Below are 20,815 nucleotides of genomic sequence, written 5' to 3'. Positions count from 1 at the left end.
GATGCCAGTTAGCTCCTCCTCTTCTTGAGTTTCTTTCTTCCTTCTTCATCTGATCAAACACCTCCATGCAGTTTTCGTGAAGCTCTTCCGGGTTTCAATGTCTTGGAGACCTGGGAGGAATGCTCAGTTTGTTTTTCACATTTGGCATGCTTTCTACCTGCTGACTTATGTATTATTGGAGTCATGGGGGTGCCTAGGAGGTGGGACATAGATCCACTTAAGTCTGAACTGCACAGAGCCCAGGCTGTCAGAGCATGCCCCAGCGTGTCTGGTAACCCTGGGTAGCCACGTACATGGGTTACGCTTGCAGAGGGCATCATCTTCACAGCCACTTCCCTCTGCATCTTTACAAAACAGCCCTGACCTCCCTTGTCACTCATGCTCCATCAGGTAATACCACCAAAGACACCCATTCAAGGTCCTGTCCAGTGTGCGTTGAGCTTCCATGCACACCTTTCTTAGCACTCCAAGGCCTCTGAGCATGGCCATGTGGATCATGTTTGCATGTTGCCCTCTCTGTATGCAGGATCCAGAACTCACAGTCTTTTGATGAGCTGGGAACTAACTAGTTGTGCTGGGACTTTGACTCACCTGTGCCTAAACCTGGAAAGCTACCTTGGTCCCATGCAAGGGCAAGTTTGAGGTCTGTGGTTAACAGACACCCATAAGAGGGGTGTAGGGTTGGTTTCTGCCCCTCCCTGGAAGAAGACCATGGAGAATGAATGTCCTCTCATCTGGCTTCCTGGTGGCCTTGTCCTCCTTTTCTTTGAGGGTGGAGAATGGAGCTGCCTAGACAAGGGGCAGGAGTCAAACTGGAGGCAGAGGAGGCTGAACCAGCATCATCCTTGGCTGAGTTCAAACCTGTTCTCTGGACACTCACAGAAGGAGCTGAGGCATCTTTTCTGCTCCCTGAACTCCAGTCCCCTCCCTTGTGGAAGAAGCATTTTGTCTGGTCCATGACTGATTAGCTTTGATTTGCACACCAATCCCTATGGGTCATGTTGAAAAGCAAGCTCTGACTCAGGCTGGGCCAGGGCTAGGGAATTTCTTGGTTATCTTCTTTCTGTTCCTTTGAGACCGTGTCTTGCTATATAGCCCAGGCTGGCCTTGAATTCCAGATCCTCCCATCTCAGTCTCCTTAGTGCTGAGATTACAACCATGCACCACCACACCCCAGCCCCGTAGCATAGCCGCTGAGTTTCTCAGAGCTCCCTGAGGAGGGAACAGTCTGTGGCACTCACTTGGAGAGCAATGCACTAGATGATGGTTGAGCTCCCCTACTGCCGGGTGTTCGCACTGAGGGCAGGAGGAACGTGGTGCTTCTCCTATCTCGAGAACACTTCCTGCTGGGAGGAATGTTTTGAACATTTCCCAGATGGAAGAGCAGGGGCCTTTATTCTTACTGCAAACCAGATGGAAAAACTTTCCACCTTTGAAAAAAAAAAAAGACTGTACTTTTCTTGGTAGCTTCTGGACATGAGGTACAGTATCTCAGAGCAGTTATTTCCTCTGAATTCTTTTATCATTTCCCCTGCAGGGACACAATGAGGCCCTTCACTGTCTCCTTCCAATGGGGTCCCCTTGGTGGCCATCAATAGAGGCCTAACTGTCACTGGAGCAAGGGTATTAGCACCAATGGAAGGTTCATGTACCTAAAACATGAATTTCACAATTCAAGGGGAAGCACGTCTGTGAACTCTGCCCTGCAGATCTTGGGTTGGGGAGGGGTGGCGCAGCCATTCCTGTGGGCTAGGAGACAGCTGCGTACTTGCTTGCCTTACTGGCAATGCCAGCCCTGCTGGGGGAGGGTAACACAGAGGGACTGCTTGTCTGAATGCTAGGGGTGGATTCATCAGAGTTCTTCTCCAGCATCTTTGGAAGCTACCACCTTTCAGCTGGAGTGTTTGTCTAGGCAGAGTTGCTGCCTGGGTAGCCAGGGTGGCAGAGATGTAGGGTGGCACCAAGGGTGGCAGAGATGTACTCAGCAGATGTGAGTGACAGTTCAGCTCAGTCACTTTCTGGCTATGTGACCAGGATAAGTCCTTTCATGTCTGTCAGGTCTGGTTTCTTTATTCCTAACCAGTGGTGGGACACGGGGGTCCAACCTCAGTGATACACTATCTTCCCAGAGATGGAGACTCCAGAGATGCCACACTGCCTCCAGGTCCGAGGTCACACATTTGGTGACTGCCTGGGTGTGTGGCATGAGCCACAGGGCTGCTGGATACCTAGTATCTGGGGCAAGCTCAATACCACCTTCTTGCTCCCTCCCTGCCTCCACTCGTGCCCCTGTCCTGCTTTCCTTACCATCCCCGTGAGACCTCTGTAAGACCAGGGCGCCTCTTTGGTGCTACAGCGTGCAGGACTGGCTGGCTTCCTGGTCGCGAGATGTGCTGGGTCCTGTGAGATGTTATCATTGAGGGAAGCTGGGTAAAGGGAACACAGGAACTCTCTGGACTATATTTGCAACTTCTATTGAATTTAAAGTCATTTCAAACATTAAAATGCTTGTTTTTAAAGACATGATCTTTCAAGACTCTCCCAAAGGTCGCTCGCCAACAAAGCTGCTCTCACTTGGTTATGTGACTGCGTGTCTTTGTGGAGCAGGGAAGACTTTGTGCACATATTTTTATAGTCCCTCTCATATCCTGCATTTGGTTTCAACTGCGCAGACACATCCTTGACCTCCCTAACTGGCCCAGAGCATAGAGCTGTGTTGTAACCACTCAAAGATCTCCCCAGTACTGAGACTCAGGACAGGCTCCTGTGTAGTCCTTGTTCAAGGGATGCTTGCAGATAGATTGCTGAGTCCCTCAGGGTGCTTTGATGGGAACATGAGAGTCGTTGGCAGATTTCCCTCATCAGAGCCTGTGGAAATACCAAGGCCCTACTGTCTCAACTCTGCATTCTCCTTCTTGCCTTCCATGGCCTCCTCTGCCCTTTTCTCCTTGTTCCCAGCCTCCCTTCCACCCTCCCGAGGCTGATTTCAGAGATCTGACACAGCTTCCCCTTCTCTCATCAACAGGAACTCGTCAATCTTCTCCTGACCGGGAGAGCCGTGTCCAATGTTTTCAATGATGTAGTGGAGCTAGACTCAGGCGATGGGAACAGCACACTTCTCCGAGGCATCGAGGCACGCAGCGACATCGGTTTCTTATCTCTCTTTGAACATTACAATGTTTGCCAGGTACCCACATATACTCTGGAGTCCCAGAAGCCTAGTTCCCTGGACCTATGAGATAGGAAGGGAAGCTGGTCTCTAGTTCCCAAATCTGGCTGGTTCCCCCTCAGAGCAGATTAGAAGAAATACAACTTTGCTGTCAGTGCCACAGACACTTCAGGTTCAAACGACAGATAGATTCTGGAGTCCAGGAAGGATAGCTGAAAACAACTCTTAAGGGTTTCTAATGTGGCTGTGCATCAGAGTGGCTGCATCTGGTGTGTGTGTGTGTGTGTGTGTGTGTGTGTGTGTGTGTGTGTGTGTGTGGTTTGTACAGTGTGTTGAGGGAGGGTGGTCTCTGGAGGCAGGAGCTTGACATATTAGGCTTTGCATTACTTACTTTGGGCTGCTGCAATGAAATCCTCCAGATGGGGTGGTGAAACAATAGGGGTGCCTCTTCCACAGTGCTAGACCCTGGCAGGTCAAGACCAAGGTGTGAGCTGGCTGGGCTTCCTCTGAAGGCGGCAGAGAGAATCCTTTCAGGCGCTTCCCCTGATGGGTGGTGCTGGTTACCTCTCCCCATGGGTGGTACATTCCAGCACTCCTTGCTCTCCTTGCCTTATAGATGCAGTGCTCCAGGCCCTGCCTCTGCTGTCCCACTTGGCTGATTACTCCCTGTGCCTTTGCCTCTGAGGACCTCAGTTGGCTTCAGGGCACGCTGCTCTGGGATGACCTCTTTTTAACCAATGGCGTGTGCAGCAGCCCCAGTTCCAGAGAAGGTCTGATTCAGAGGCACTTGCGTTTGCATGCCCTTTGAGGGGGGCACAGTTCAGCACACACAGCTTCATTTGGCCTCTTTGCTGGGGTGTGGGTCCCTCTGCCTCCTTTTCTGCTGAGAAAGAAACCCCAGCAGCATGGTCTGGTGGGGTGCTTTTGATCAGACTTGTTGCCTCGGCTGCTTTCAGACCTTCTCAGAAACTCTCTCAGTGGCTTCATATGGTCCATGGTTCTGGGACAGAGGAGAGCACTGTCCTGAGGGGCACCAACAACTTTACACAAGACTGAGACTACTCAAACACTAAGAGGGCCTAGTTAAGGAAGCAGGGCTTACCTTATGGGGTCCCCAGTGTGCTAGGTAAATGACTTAGCATAGTGGGAGGGAGCCAGGATTTTTGTCCCACCCTTCCTGTGACCTCTTGTTTAGGTGTGCCGCTTTATGGACCATGTGATGGACCTCTTCCTGACCCCATACCTGAATGATACCCCCAGTTCATGAAATGCAGATGTGTGTGGTCTAACTGCCTGGAGAGGAAAGGGGACAGCTCCTTTCTGATTGTGTTGCTGTCAGGAGTAAAGCAGCATTTTGACCCTGTGGCCAAGGAGAAGCCCTGAGAGCCTGGGGGCTCCAAGGTCTCCAGCCTGACAGTCCATGGCTTGAACAGGATGAGCTTGGCTAGTTTCATAGATTCCAGGCTAACCACATCCCTGATATCTTCCTATAGTCCAGGCTTCCTGTGGAAAAAAAATAAACTATTTTGATTTGGTCAGTAGAGGGCAAATGATGGGGACAATAGTCAAGACCACCCCTTCACTCAGAACGCAATTACTGTTGGAGGAACTTGGGGCCGATACTGCTTTCTCATAGATTCTTGAACCCACATGGCCCTTTTGCTGGCCAAACTGGGGAGTATTGTCCCCTGTTTGTGTGGTCCTGTGGCAAGTCCACTACAGATGGAATTCTAGATACCACCTTCTCTTTCTCTCAAGAAGTCCTCAAGGCTGGGTCTTGACCTCTTCTCCCCTTAACAACCAGGTGGGGCCTGGCAGCCTTCACCCTCTTGATACCACCTCCCCTCCCTTCTGTCCCTAGGTTTCAAATTAATGAAGAGAGGTTTGTTTACTTAATATAAAATATTACAGGAGACCTAGGCATGTGATATGTGCCTGTAATTCCAGCACTCAGAAGGATCTAGAAGCTAAGGCTAGCCTGGGGTACACATGGAAACCTTGTCTCACAATAAAAACAACATATAAACCACTACCCCCAAAAACCAAAAGCTAAAAAATTTAACCCAAACAACAAAAACTCCGAGAATGTTGTAGCAATTGGTTGTTCATTGATGAAAATCTAGAAGTCTAGCAGTCATTTGGCAAATAAATACATAAAAAATCGCTCACATCACACTAGCAATCAAGACATGCAAATTGCATTAACCTCACAGTTTGTTCATCAGATCCACAAGAATGAGACGTAAAAGGCGTAACAGATGACGTAAGGAGGCTTGACATGCCACAGCAAATTAAAAGACCTCAAATCCTTGACCTCAAAGCATTGGCTCAGGAAGCTATTCTCCTGAAATATACTATATCCTCTAGCATAATTCAAAAGCTGCCCGTTTACGTGTTCAGAATCAGGTCATTGTTAAGGCCATTCTCACTGACTTATACAGTGTTTGTCAAAACTCATAGTATATACTTGTCGATGTGGAGAAATCTGAACGGCAATAAAATAAGATCTCAGAGGAGCTAGGAGTGTGGCAGGGTATTATTATTATTATTATTATTATTACCACAATCACCCGAGTTTATTCTCAACACTAAAAATAAGTTTAAAAGTTCAGAATGATAAAAACAAATAAAAGCAGCTCGTGATGGTACAGCACGGCCCCCAGGAGAGGGCACGCCCAGCTCCCTGAGACCCCTAAGGAAGTTTCTCTGGAAAATGTCTGCTCGTGGAAAAGGCTTGTGAATGAGTCCACTCATTTATAAGCCCTCTGGGCAGTGTTTTGCTCTTAATCTTTTGACCGTTGTTTATAAATGGCAAGCTGCCCTCTGTCCCTCATTTGGAAAATTCAGGGGCTGATGGTGCCCAGGCCTGCCCATGGCTGGCTTGAGGCTCCTTCCCTGCCTGTTGTGAGTGAATCCAGTCCCCAGCCATGCCTCCAATGAACAGCCTCTTTGGAGCACAGAAGGGAAGCTAAGTCAGGTTATGCAGTGGTCAGGCATGCCCAAATGCAAGCAAGCCTGTGCTCCACTTGGGTGATACATAGCTGAGCAGAGAGAGTTAGGCTGAGTGTCACACAGGGCTGCCTGAGCAAAGAGAGGCTTTATTTTAGATAAGAAAACAGCTAGCTAGCCCTTGTCAACATGGTCTTCCTGTGCTCCACTTTAATAGGAAAGTCCTTCATGGAGGACTTCCCGGATGTAGCCCCTCTGTCCCAGGTACCTCCAGGATTACCTCTGAGGTGGGAGCTGCCTCACGATTCTGTGGTGGGTCCTAGAGCAAGTATGCCCTTCTCCCCATTGGAAAAATAGCTTCCATTCTTTCCTTAATCCACAACGGAGGCTGTAAACACCTGAGCAGCAAATATCTCATCTCCTGGGGGAAGCTGTGGATTAGGCAGGACCAGCTCAACATAGCTGAATAGCCTAGCACGGGCCGGCGAGGTGCCACCTGGGGCACTCATAGAAGAGCAGGTAGTGGGCAGCCTGCACAAGGGGTCAGAAATAGGATATCTCTTTGGAGGAAGCCTTGTGCCAGTGTGCTGGGGGTCTCTGGTTTGTTCCCACACATCCTTAGCCAGCCATGAGAGTCCCTGGCTGGGGACTTGCAGAGAGACTTTTTGCTCCGTGTTCCAGTGCTGCCCTGGCCTCCTCCTCCGAATTCCCTCACCAAACAGCCCACTGCACCTGGAATTTCTCAGACGTTCAACCTGACACCATAGACTGCCCACTCATACCCTCCTTGCCTGGCTTCCCAGGGCTTCCAGTCCTACCTGTCTTCAAGACATAGTTCTGGGTGAAGTCCAGTGTTAGTCCCGAGGGCCTTCATTTTTCAACCATTTGTTTACACACTGGGGGAGGCTCTTGGTAGGGGTGCATGTGTTGGTGTCTCCAGGCAAAAGACGGACTATGGTGCTGTGGTTGAGGGGCCAGTTGCTCAGTGACATGCCCCTGGGAACCAGAAGGAGGCAGGGATGTACCAACTGGGGTGGTACAGCTCTCCCAAGGAAAGACACAGAATGGGAAGCCCCAGGGATAGGGGACCTGGGTGACAGTGAGAAGTGCAGCAAGAATCAGTTGGGAGGCCATGGCTGAGCCACACGCAAGTGAGGTGTGGGGGAGTCTGGAGGAGAAGCGTGGGTTAGACGACGGTGGGCTGTGGTGTGGACGTCCCCTGGAGCCAATGCTGCTGCTGCGTGTGAATTCCCTGCAATCCTTGGGAGGGAGCTGGCTCTAGGTGAGTCTGGGCAGCAGGAGGGATTTCTAGCACCACACCAATGGTCTCTGGGAAGTCAGCCTCACCTCGACTGGTCAGCACAGTGTGCATCAGGTCTTCCCCTCCTTCAGGTCGGCTGCTTCCTGAAGACTCCGAGGTTCCCCATCTGGGTGGTGTGCAGCGAGAGCCACTTCAGCATCCTCTTCAGCCTACAGCCAGAACTCCTGTCCGACTGGAGGGCGGAGCGGCTCTTTGACCTTTATTACTACGATGGCTTGGCCAACCAGCAGGAGGAGATTCGGCTGACTGTGGGTAAGACACCCTGAGCCATCTCTTCAGGGAGCATCCAGGCTGCTCCAGAACCAGCCTTCACATACTTTCTTGGGATACTCGTGGGGGACAGAGAGTGATGCTAGGCTGGCCAGCCTGCAAGAGAGAGGCATGGATGGGCCTTGAACACTTAATGTACTAAGGGCGAAAGGTGAAGTTAAGACCATATACAAGTGTCCTGTGAGCTTTGCTGATAGGTTTGGATTTGCTTTTAAGGAAATAGGGAGTCATGGGAGGTTTTAGAGCAGAGGAATAATGAGACCACATGTGTTCTTAGGAAAGAGTATTGCGGTTACAAAAGTAGGGCATGGGTTTGCTAGAGGCTGGAGATGAGAGGCCAGTGTACTGTCTAGGTAAGAATCAATGACCAAGAAGGAGGGAAGATCCAGCTGAGATGGAGCTGAGAGCATGATGCTCAAAGGGTTGGGCTGGCTCCCTGGAGTTGCCTGTACTGGCCTTAGGAGGAGTGCATATCCTGAGATGATGTGAGTGCTTTTCTCTCCCTCCTCCCTAGATACCACCAAGAGCACCCCAGAGGACAACTGCAGAGACCTTGTCCCGCCCCTTGAGCTCTGTATCAGAACCAAGTAAGTAGGTGTGGTGGGAGGGAGTGGGAAGGCCACGTTGTGGTGTGGGGTGGCTGCCCACAATCTGCTTAACCCCTGTGTGGTATAGCCAGTCTGAACACTGAGCAGAGATGTCCCTGAGTTTGCTGACTTTGCAGGAGCTGGAGAATGGAAAAGAATTAGAAGAGGGCATAGATGGTCAGGTGTGGGTGGGCGGGGATGGGACGGCCACATCGTGGTGTGGGGTAGCTGCCCACAACAGCAGTACCTGCCCAACCCCTGTGTGGTATAGCCAGTCTGAACACTAAGCCTGTCTCCGAGGCACTGGGTAGGCCCTTGACACCTCATCTAAACAGCATTCAGGGAAGGTTGCAGCCCAGGCTAGAGTTGGCAAAAGCCCATCACTTTTTCCTAAGTATTTTGTTGTACCCCAGGTTGGGGCTGTGATCTGCAGAGCTTGCGGGCTGTCACTGGTAGAAGCCTCTGGCTCACTTGGCCAGCTCTTCTCAAAGTCTGTAGTGATGATGGGGAGAGCTTAGTGCGCAGTAGGGAAACAGTCAACATCATCTTGGGAGGGAGATGAGGTTCTGGTTTCTTTTCCAGGCATGTAGTGTATGTCACAGTGGCTGCAGGCTAGCTGTGATACACTGGGCCTCATTATCTGACTTACTTGGTCATACTTGGACTATGGTAGGTTGGAGCCCAGCATGGATAACGTTTTTGCATTAGCTTTCACTGTCATCATCCTTGGTGCTCATAGCTGGTGCTGTCTCAAAGGGAATCTGTTTCCCCGACGTCGAAGTGGCTGGGGCCAGAGCCACAGCCTGGCCTTGCGATTCTGACCACCTGAGATACATAAGGCATACCTGGAGTCTAGGCGTGCTGCCGTTGCATGCAAGCCTTTGAACGGGACTGAGGAAGAGAGCAGGGACTGCCTTGGCACGGTGGAAGCATCAGGAAGGGGAAGTGGGAGGGCCACAGGCATATCTCCATTGTGCCAGTTCCCTGCCCTGCCCCACAGGGATACAGCATTCCTGTAGGGTCAGAGGCTGACTGTTTTCATCAGAGGATTGGGACACATGCAGGTCGCTGTCCTTTCAAGTACAAAGGGCCACTCATTCAAGGTGATGAGTGAAGGGCTTTGAAGGGGAAAGGAGGTGACACTGGCCTTGGCTGTTGGTCCAGGCTAGTATAGGGGGCCACAGAGCGACTTTTCTGAAGAAGAAGGGCTCCAACTACCGCTTAGACACAGCTTCTCCCTTCTCAGACCACTGGGATGCTCCTTGATATCTGCTTTTGACCTTCTCGTACCGCCCCCAACTAGTGATACCCCTTAATCTCTTCATTGCCCGCTTTTGGAAACAGATAGTTCCTGATTGGCCAAGCAGTCCCCAGCCTTGACTGGGCTTCCTGAGCTCAGTCTCTTGGGCAGTTGTTTGAGGACAACTCTGGGTTTTGGCCTGTCTTGCCCTGAGATGGCTGGCATGGAACTCAGTTCAGAGTCATGGAGGGTGGGTTTGGATCTCTTCTGTTGGTGCCTTCATCTCTTGGGACAATCCCTAACCCAGTCTACCCCAGTGACCCCTAGTGAGGGGAGCTGGAGAGCAGCTTGAGTTGGGGAGTGGCGCCTGGCTTTCCTGCCTTCACTTCTACTCCCTGCCCTGGGCATAGCCCTGACATCTTCAGAAGTGTTTTCCAGTGTTTGTCATGGAGAGAAATATCATCATTTGTATAGCATACATGGTTAGGGACATCAGGTCTAAGGAATTTGGGCGTCCTAGATCCCATTGAGCCCCGGGAAGGCTAGGGGAAGCCCATGTGAATTCTGGATTACTCACTGGAAAGTCTTGCCCCAGAACTTAGGTCCTTAGACTTCTTCGTCAGCTTCCTTTGAAGAAAATGCTAGTACTGGAATCTCCCAGTCTCACAGGACCTCTGTGGAGAGGCATGAGGATGCGAACTTCCATGTATTTCCTAGCTGCTACTGGTGCTACAGCCCTAGAACCACTTAAGAAAGTAGTCATTTGTTCATTTGTGTTTCTGTGTGTGAGCGTGCACATGCGTGCACACGTATATACACCCATGCATACTTGTGCATACTTTGAAGGCCAGAAGAAGACAGCAGGCATCCTCCCCTTACCAAATCTCTTTAAGGCAGGGTCTCTTGTTGAACTTGGGGCTTGTGTTTTCTTGGATAGTCTAGAGCAATACTCCCATTGCAGCTGGAGTTACAGACATATATGGGGCACCTGGCTTATTGCCTGGTGTTGGGATTTGAACTCTGACCCTCATTATCGCTCAGCAAGCACTCTTAACTATGGAACCGTCTCTCCAGGCCCTAGGACTGCTTTTGGGAAATACTGATTAATGATGGTCCTATCTGTGTCCATCTGCTTTGTGAACCTGCCCTAGTGAGTCAGCTACAAAGGGAGGTACCAAGCATGAATGATAACCAGAGGCCTGGGAATTTATTCCCAACACCAGGTTTTTGCCTGCTTTGCTTTCTCCATTTTCTCCATTCGCCATGGTGGGTCTACCTGGCCAGTTACTACCCTGGGAGCTCTTTCCCAGAGTTTTTCCCCAGAATTATTGCCAGAAGGCTGAGTGGGTGAGTGAAGAGTTCAATGGTTGGGTCCCTGTCCCCTCGATCCATCAGATAACATGCCAGTGTAATGGGAAACAGCAGACCAGGAATCCTAGTCCAAGGGATTGGATTACACAGGCTTTGTGTTTTGTTCTTGCTGCAGATTCTCAAACAGCTCAAAGGAGGAACTTGGGAAAGTGGCCTCTAAGGTCACTATGAGGACCTGCTGGCATTGTCTTGGCTATGGGGTTTGAGGTGAGGTGGCAAATGCTGCTGCCTGTAGACTGTGTGGTACACATGGTGCCATAGACCATCCTCAGGTCACTGGCAAACCAGAGTCACATTTTAAATACCTGGTGAGATGCAGCCAAGTGTTCCAAATCATGTCGTCCATGTGTGAGAACAGTGGCTAGCTAGTTCACCTAGTGGGTAAGTGCTGTCCATGTATGAGAAGAGTGGCTAGCTGGTGCACCTAGTGGGTAGGTGCCATTCGTGTATGAGAAGAGTGGCTAGCTGGTGCACCTAGTGGGTAGGTGCCATCCATGTATGAGAAGAGTGGCTTGCTGGAGCACCTAGTAGGTAGGTGCAATTTCCTTTTCATTGTGCCGACTCTCAGGGAAGCTCTGTTTTTGATTATTTAGAAGAAACAGCAGGATAAGAATTAGTTCCCACTCTCAGGGAGTTAAATCAAGTGGAAGTCAAGTTCAGAATTAGCCCTGATCAAATCCAGGGGAAGATGGCCTCTTATCCTTAAGCCCAGCCTTAGGGCCCTGCCAGAATCACGACCCATCCTATAGGATGTACCTACTACATATCTGGCCATCTGGCAATGTACTTAGTCCACAGAGGGATGCCAAGAAACCCCTCAATCTAGCCCTTTCTTTTATAGATGGGGAGGTGCAGGTTTCCCACACGGAGGTCTACCCAATTGGAATCACCAGCAGCTTAGATTCTCACTGTCCCAGCTCAGTGGTGGGTCACTGAGTGGACAGTGTGATTTCCTACCACCTGGCTTTGCTGTCACGGAGGAATTGCACAAGCCCAGATTCTGGGCTTTGCCTTCAGAGAACGGCATCCTAATTGGAAACACCACTAGGGCTCTGTGCTTCCCCTGGTCTAACATACGATGCATGCTTCAGCCCCACGGGGTCTCTTGGAACCTTTGCCGTGTCAGGCATGTCTTGTGTCGTCCATCTCTTGCTCCTCCCCCTGTTGTTCTGAACCAACATCAGCCAAATCGGACTCTGTGGAGGTCATTTCTAACAGCACGCACTGACCTCTCCCAGGCCTCCGTCCTCACTGGAGTGAGAGAAAAATCAAACAGTTGTCAACAGGCCAGAGGGGAGAGGAAAGAACTCATAACCGGGCCTGGAGCTAGGGCCCAGATGTTTCTGTTTGGACTCTCAGACAAGAGATGGAAACTGGTTCCAGCCAGGGTCAGTGTCTGTCTCTGAAGCCTGGGAGGGCACCCGCCTCCCTCAGGAATGCCCTATCCATCTATGTACCCCACTTCCTCCTACTGATGCCCTTGCCTGGGATCCCTATTCACAGTGCCCCTTAACCACAGAAGGACCTCTCCTTGGCATCCCACCGTCTGTGTCCAACACACTCTTTTGGTGTGCTGCTGTCCACGTATTCCCACTCTGCCCTGGCTTATCACATCTTACGGTTTGTCTTCCTGAATTCAATTCTTCCTATCTGTTAATCAGGTATCATTGCCTCTTTCCCAAGCTGCCGTGAGACAGAAAGTAGAACCCACGGGAGTGTTCTCTGACCTTTACAAGAAGCTCTGGACATGTGGGGAAAGGCAGGCTGGAGAAGAATCGGATGGGGGAGAAGGATCGGAAGGGTGACTGCAGGACGGCATGTGGAGTTAATGTAAAGGGTTTGGGGTCGGGGGCAGTAGGCTCCAGGGTAGATGTGCAAGAGGAGAGCTGGAGTGGAGGAGTGTCCCTATACCTTAGAACTCTGACAAGTGCTGAGAGCCACCTTCAAGTCAGATCTCTTCTGCAAGGGGCCTGGATCTGAGCCTAGAGAAGGTTGGGTGGGCCAGGAGGAGGACTGGCCAAAGCCATGGGTGCCAGGGAGCACACAGGGCTGGCTCTAGAACTACTTCTAATTTGGAATGGCCCAAGGGGCAGAAACTTGAGCACAAGCTGTCTGGAAGATCAAGGCCAGCAAGAGGACCCCTGGGTGCATCTTCAGCAGTCTGGAACATTGAAACCAGGCCTGCCCGCTTTTTGCTGTTGCCCCGCATGGGCTCTTTTCCTACATGAAGCCCATCAGGTTCAGAAGGTCTGAATCAGTTCAGGCTAGAGCCCACTGTGGGGTACTGATTGCCCTGGGGTTGGGGTGGTGGTATTTGTATGCCATAGCCCTCTCTGTGATGTTACTATTGACTTTGGCAGCCTTGAAACACTTTGGGCAATTACAGTCAGGGAAAGGGCATGAAATGTCCCACAGTGAACAGAACAGCTCCCACACCGGAATTATTTAGTGCCAAGGTGCTTTGAAGTGTACTGTCTGCCTGCATCCTGAGTTACTGCTGGTGACAGTGCCATTGACTCCCGCGGCACATTCAGGCACCTCTCCATCTCACCCGTCACATCCCTGCAGTCCTTCCTTGCTGCTGCCGCACTGACAAAGCTCTTCTTCCTCCAGACCATGCAGAGCCACGGTCCTGCTCAGTACTTTCTGGGTTTCAGACCGCAGCAAAGTGCTTCTCTCCGCTGCCTTTGCTCCTGGCCAGGATGGGAGGGCTGGTTTCCTTGTGAATGACTTCAAAACTAGCTGTAGATCTAGCAGCATGCCAATGAGGCTGCTGTGCCACAGATGTTGTTCAGTGACGGGTGAGTACAGCCCACCCTGCACTGAAGCCACACCCCATTTTGTCTGTCAGGAGCTCATGGGAAGGTAGAGTCTGGGGATTGAGCGGATATGAAGAGGATGGCAGTCTAGACCTCAGGAACCAGGCTGAGGGTGGACTCGTCACTCTCCACTGTGCACCTTTCTGTTACCGTTTAGGAATCTGTATATAAGATGTGTGTTTGGGTTTTTTTTAAGATTCATTTATTTATTTTATGTATGTGGGTGTTTTGTCTACATGTCCATCTGTACACAAGAAGGCATCAGATTCCATGGGGCTGCAGTTCTAGACAGTTGTGAGCTACCATGTGAGTGCTGGAAATTGAACCCAGGACCTCCAGAAGAGCAGCCAGTGTTCTCAGTGGCTGAGCCATCTCTTCAGGCCACTAAGATGTGTTCCTGGTACCTAAGACTTTGATGTGTATATACAAATCTTAGTAGAACAATATGAGGGTTTTTATGGTGCATTTTCAGAACTGCAAAGATGATCAGAAAGAGATAATTAAACATTTCAAATAGCATTATATTGTTACAGATCACTGAATTGCTACTAGCTCAGTGTCTGCTGTAGATGAGCCTGCCTTTCAGAGCCTGGACCCAGCCCCTCTCCACCCACACCTGCTCAGTGTACCAGTCATAGCAAGGGCCATTTTCCCTGCTCATAAACCTATGCTGCTTCCCCGGGACTTCATGAGATTCCAATCCCCCAAATCTTACCAACAGAAGACTCCTCATGTAACAGCCAGTTTCTCCAAGTTCTTTCGAGTTGCCTTCCAGTATGGTGGCCATGTCTACCACTCAGACAGTGGAACAGTGGAAGGCTACAATGTAGATGCCTTCCATCAAAGTGGGGTGTGTTCTGTCTAAGTAAACAAACCTGATAAGATTCCCTTAGCTCCACCTGACATACAAAAGACTCAGGAAGCTGTCTAGAGCAGCAGAGATCACTGAGTCACCCAGTTCTCCCACACCTAGTAGACTAAGAGACTGACTTGGGGTTCTCACATTAGGAATGATGCAGGCAATGCTGAATGTGCATTGGCATTTGCCTCCAAACACCAGATAGGCCGGATCTTAGGAAGGCGATTCTGCCAGTGCTGGTGTTTGAAAGACCTTCTGAAGTTGGTTCTGAGTACTGTGACCAAAACATAACCAAATGCCTCTCCTGCAGGCAGTGACGGATCAACTGCCAGAAAGCTCATGGCCCTAGGAGGTGAGGTCTTTCAGCATTGCTGGGTGCCACCAAATAGATCACAGAATTTGGGAGCAGTCCCTCAAATTAGTATTTATGCCTAAGCTGATTTTCCTCACCTACCTATTGTAGCCTTTTAAGTAGACTGTTTTTATTTTCTGGAACATTGACTAGGGTGTACATTAGGGCAGCATTCTGTCTTGCCCATGACATTCTCGCATCCTCCGTGGTTTGGGAAGTTTATCTTGTCCCTGTTGTGCCCTGGTAGGGCTGGGGTGTGATGTTAATTATTTCTGTGTGGCTGTGTGCAACTTCTGTTGCACAGAATTACAACTAAGATTTGTTTTTTTTTTTTTGTGTTTTCCCAAATGACAAGAAATCTGCTTGTTTCTTTGATGGGAAATGGAAGGGTATAAAGCAGGACATATGAAGCAGGGGAAATGCAGTTTATACCTCTATCAAGAAGCTGCTTATAACCTGCAGGAAAGTGAGTTAGAAGACAGAGCGGGTATGAATTCCACTACCTCTGGAATAGTGTAATTTTCAGCCTGAAAACTAGAGATACTGAGGCAGCAGTGCAGAGAGCTGGAGAGGACAAAGTACAGCCTTGCAGGAAGGAAGTGGAGCTGAGTTGGTGGATGGGCTAATAAGGGTGAGCAACGTCGGGTCCAGGATGAGCCGTTCAATTGTCGCTCCATAAAATAGGGAGGCTTCAAGGCCACCTGAGAATATAAAAGTCTGAGTATGTTTAAATCTCTTCTATAAAATAGCTTAGTATTAACATACATCTTTCTGTATAGTTTAGTCTCTAGATACTTATAATATCTAATATGTAATATACTTATAATAGTAGTCTCTGGGTACTTATAATAGCTAATATGTAATATCTAATATGTAAAGTGTAGTCTCTGGATACTTATAATATCTAATATGTAAACATGTTATAATATTGTTAGAGAACAGTAACAAGGAAAGTCAGGCTGCACATGTTCAGTACAGGCTAGTTTCTTGGCTTGTGGGGGTGCGTTTTTGTTGTGCTGTTTCTTGAATCTGTGGGTGAGAAACCAGTGTGTTTTAGTTGTGTTCATAGTTGTGTTCCATAACAGGAACGACTTAGAAGAGAAATTTCACTTTTTTCATGGTTTGGGGGGTTCAGTCCATCTGGGTGAGATGGGCATGCATGGTAAAGCAGCTTTAGTAGAAGGATCATGTGGCAGAGGATGTTTACGTCATGGTAAACCAGAAGACGGAATCTTAACCTTACAGGAGCCAGGTCTTAGGTATCATCTCCAGAGACTACTAGTGATCTCACTTCTGGAAGGTTCCACAGCCTCCCAAAATGGCACCACCAAGACTTCAAACCATGAACCTGTGGGGGACATGTCTCTGTGGATAGGGCCTCCTGCTCCGGTTCATTCTGTTGAGCACTGCAGTGCTACTGGGTGAACCTGTTTTCTCTCCTGCTGAAGTTCCTTTCTTGGGGATTTGGGCTTTCCCTGAGAGTTGCTGAGTTAAAACAAGTACAGTTCTGTTTTTCCCTTGCCTGTGGCAGATGGATTTTGACTTGACCTCTGGATTTGAAATCATGGTGTTGGTTACCTCTTATTCAACTTCACACACCGTGAAACAGTGTTAAGCCCCAGTCTCCCGCTCCGCCCTGTCGTGCGGTCTAGCAGCATCCACGTTCTACTCGTGTTGTCTTAGGATGCAGACTACCCCGAATGGAAGATTTTCATAGATTCTCTGTCTGCCATAAATATGATTCCAATCAATTCTTTGGAAAATCAACTCTGTGGATTAGAATCAAGTGTTAGGAAATTCCCTGGTCTCACCTACAATAACTGTCCTGTTGGCTCAGAGGTACTACCATTTATCTACTTAGTTCTTCTTATAAACCAATTTTCAAAACCCATCTTGTTCCCGTGGAACTCACAGCCCTCAGTAGGTCCTGTGGCACAGAAAGAAATGTCCTGGTCTATTTTTAGCCCTCCAGCCTTCTCTTCATCATTTCACTGCCTCCTGGCTCCTCTCCTGAACCTCGGACACCCCAGAATATCTGTTTCCCCGATCCTAACAGGTAACCGTGAGCAGCCATTGTCAGGTCCAGATTTACTTGGATGAGATAACTCATTAGAAAGCTCTGGTGCCAGCCCCAAGCACAGTCAGCTGCGGCACAAATGGACAAGCTGCCTGTCACCCCTGTCTCCCCTCTAGTTACCAGCGTCCTGGGTGTCTGTTCGTTCCGCATGCTGTATGGGTGTTAACTTGGGCAAGAGTGTGGAAAGCTAGTTGGCAGGCTGGGGTCTGAAAGCCTCCGTCCTGGGCCCCTGCAGCTCTAATGCTGTCCTGTCACTTTCCTCGTAGATGGAAGGGAGCATCTGTCAACTGGAATGGCTCAGATCCCATCCTGTGACCCTTGGATACATCAGGCTCTCTGGCTTCATCACTCATCACTGGGATGACCTCTGGACCACAGATCGTAGGGCCCAGTCTCTTAGAGGAGTCACCCTGCCTGAGTTTGCATGCCCACAGTGTCATGCAGAGTCTTTCAGATTCTTCCATGAACGGCTATGGTAGGGCCTGGTGCACTGCTGACGCAGCTGTGACTGCCAACGACAGGAAGGACACTGAAGACTCTGCCTTTTGTCTGCATCCTTCCTGGATAGCCCTCTCTCCAAGGCCTCTGGTGTGGCTGGCCTTGGGGACTCTGGACACTTGTTACTACAGCTTTCATAAAGCAAAAGTCAAGTTTGTGACCAGGGCCAAGACTGTGTGGTTCATTGGTGTGAGGGCAGCACAGGTCTGCTCTCATCATGGTTAAGGCGGAACAAGGAGGTGGAGGCCCCCCATGGACAAAGTATCTCCTAGCCAAGATCTGAGGACAAGCCCTGTCCTTTGTCTCAGGGATATCCTTGTCATGCCCCCTGGTCTCTCTGTTTTTCATAGGAACAGCATAGTCTAAGATACAAGCTATATAGCCTGCTGTCCAAGAGCAGCCTAAGCCCTAGAAAGCCCTAGCCAGGGAAGACCTGATTCTCCTGTGAGGCCACATGAGGATGGGGTGGGCCTAAAGGAGGCTGGAATAGGTGCAGCTAGAAAGCTACCCAAGGAGTGACTTCTTGGCCACACGTGTGAGCAAAGGAGATGGCGACAAGCAGAGGGATCAAGTGTGGACTTCCCTGTGGTCATGGGGAGAACCGACTGCCTATGTGACTGGGCAGGGATTTGAAAGTACTCACATTGCGGAATAAGGAGAGAGGTTGGATGGGGAACGGTATGCTCTGAGCTTTGCTTGCTGCGCTGGTGTATATTCCATGGTTTTCATCAGGCAGTGTGACACAGCAGTAGTGGGAGGCTGGGGAAGAACTACAGGCTGGAGTATCTGGATCAAAGCCAGAATCTAAGGCCACTTGCAGCAGGTCACTAGAGGGACCTAGGGACAAAGCTCCAGCCCTCAAAGTCCCTGTTGTATGGCTATCCAGGTGAGAAACTAGGACCAAAATAATAATAAAGCCTTCAGGTGCCTTCACCCCTAGCTCAGGGGCCATGCAGAGGTGGGTGCTCACACACGGGGATCAAGAGAGGCATATAGGAGCCCTAGATGCCTCATGGCAGCCCATTTTTGGCCTCCGTGTGTCCCCATGGGGTTTAGGAGCCTTGCTGCTCTATGGCTGTGTCCTCTGCTGAAAGAAGACCCCTCCTTTAGGGAACTAGGGATTTGGTGGGGACAACTACAGAGCTTGTCTTGTGTTCCTGTGGATAGGGCACACGCTGTGTCCCAACTGCTGATCTTTGGAGCGACAGGGAGGAGCCAACCATGCCATAGGAGAATGGGAGGGCGGGGATGGCTGTGTCCTGCACCGGGCTCCCTCGGGGCTTGCTGTGTAAACTTTAGTGGCCATTCACAGCAGGTTCCCAGTAGAAATGCTTCCTATATCTCCTTGAAATGTTTATGCATTTGTTTTCCTTGGCCAGGGATGGGCCGCTGCAGAGTGCCTGACCGAGGAAGTTGGTTTCCCTGCAGTGGCCTTGTTTATCGGCCTGGGGAGGAAAAGTATCTTTTCAATGAAACCCACTTAGTCTCCTTGCCAGGGGCTCTTTGGCAGCGCTAGGGAAAACAAACAATTCCCAGCATTGCTGCAGAAGGTTAACCCAACAAAGCACAGAGCTTGCTTTTCTAGGAGCCCAGATGCTGATCCTCAAATGATGCCCTGGAGTGGGAGGTGGGCAGAACTAGGTACCACCACTCCCAGGCTTTGAAGCCATAACACATTCTCAGTTACCCTCTCAGTGCTATAGGAACGAAACGTGTGAGGCTGCGCCTTATCGCAAGTGAGCTTTGTCACATGGGCTCCTTGTTTTCTAGGGATGCAGTTTGTAGGCTCCTGTGGCTCATAGCCCTCTCCCAGCCTGTATTAAAATCTTTAACGCTCACATACTTGTGTGCTAAGGGTCCAGAGTTCTCTGTCCGTGTTCTCTACTTAGAGACAAAGTCCAGAATAAGCTGGCAGTCTTTTCCCACTGACTTTCCTCTGTCTCTTTAGTGTCTGCTCCTTGATCTAGCTGGACAAACAGGCCTAGCTGTTGACTTCTGGCATTATGAAGAGTATATGGAACCAATGTAATGGGCCCTTAACTCCAAAATCTCGTGAGGAAAACCTCCCTTGCCCTGGATGGCCATTTGAGCAGAGTGCTATATCAGTCTGTTTTCACTTTCCAGCCTGGCTGGAAAGTCTACGACTTCTAGACCCCATATTGTCTCTGGCTCTTCCAGAAAAGAGCGATCAGCTAGATACTTCTTACTGTGTATAGTACAGCCATCCTAGAGACTCTCTTCGCCAACAGTGGGCACACAGATAGTTCTGGTTCCTTCATTCCTGAGAATTTCTTATGCAGGGTGTGTGTGTGTGTGTGTGTATGTGTGTGTGTGTGTGTGTGTGTGTGTGAGAGAGAGAGAGAGAGAGAGAGAGAGAGAGAGAGAGAGAGACCCATTTCTCGGGATGTCTTATGCAGGGCGTGTGTGTGTGTGTGTGTGTGTGTGTGTGTGTGTGTGAGATCCCCTACCTACTGCTTAGGTAGGCCAGCTCTTCTGTGGGGGATAACCTCTCCCCTATCCCTTTGGTGGAACACCTGAGCCTTCTCTCTGGACTCCACTTGAGAACCATATGAAGCTCCACGTGGTTTTGCCTCTAAACACTGGATCAGCTCTCGCTGTGTGCTCAGAGCCTCAGCATTTTCCCTAGCTCTCAGCTGCCATTCCTTCCATCACAAGTGGCCATTGTCCATTTGGACATTGATTTCTAGGGATGAAGTGGGTAGGCTTCTGTGTCTCATGGCCCTCTCCCAACCTGTATTAAAATCTTTAATGCTCACATACATGAGTGTTAAGAGTTCACAGTTTTCTGTTTTCGTTGCTCTACTTGGAGATATACTCTGTGGTTCACAGCAGGCTTTCAAGGAATCGTCCTGGGATTTGTTTCACTTGGCCTTAGGAACAAGGACACATCTCTTTCTGTCCTTGCAGCTGATGCCTCTATACAAAGACATTCTTGCTGACTGCCAGACCCAAACTGCTCACCTTCACTCGTGGCCAGGAAGGGGCTTGGTAGAACATAAGCTCTATTCCCTTAGAGCAGTTTCCAGGACAGCTGAAGTTCCTGGGAGGTCAGACGTAGACCAGGGCTTAGAGATGTCCAAAGTTAAGGGTACAGTCAGACTTGGGCTGATCACCCCAGTGTCTGTCACAGAGATGCAGCCAGCATCCAATGGACAGCAGGGCCTCCAGTCTGCTAAGAGTGAAGAGACCTCCTTGCCACATGCCCTCAGGGCTCTGCTAAGTAGCAGTGACAATGGAGGACTTTTCCTTGTTTCGAATGCTAGTTTTACTGTTCAAACAGCG

At 49.8% G+C, this 20,815-nt stretch overlaps 1 protein-coding gene across 4 annotated transcripts in view; it reads left to right on the top strand.

Annotated features, from left to right (window-relative positions):
* Mindy4 (MINDY lysine 48 deubiquitinase 4) overlaps nt 1-19,352 on the top strand; it is a 114,641-nt gene extending 95,289 nt beyond the window's left edge. For all 4 annotated transcript variants that reach the window (XM_038318500.1, XM_038318498.1, XM_038318499.1 and 1 more), the window contains 4 exons: nt 3,026-3,187; nt 7,511-7,691; nt 8,224-8,296; nt 17,281-19,352. In XM_038318500.1, the coding sequence (XP_038174428.1) occupies nt 3,026-3,187; nt 7,511-7,691; nt 8,224-8,296; nt 17,281-17,329 (465 nt within the window). In that variant the 3' untranslated portion in view covers nt 17,330-19,352. The remainder of the gene's footprint in view (nt 1-3,025; nt 3,188-7,510; nt 7,692-8,223; nt 8,297-17,280) is intronic.
* The last annotated feature ends 1,463 nt before the right edge of the window (nt 19,353-20,815 follow it).

The sequence above is a fragment of the Arvicola amphibius genome, chromosome 2, assembly GCF_903992535.2.
Source record: "Arvicola amphibius chromosome 2, mArvAmp1.2, whole genome shotgun sequence".
Lineage (NCBI taxonomy): Eukaryota > Metazoa > Chordata > Mammalia > Rodentia > Cricetidae > Arvicola > Arvicola amphibius.
The sequence above is the reverse complement of the archived record's forward strand: the minus strand, read 5'-3'. Positions and strand labels throughout refer to the sequence as shown.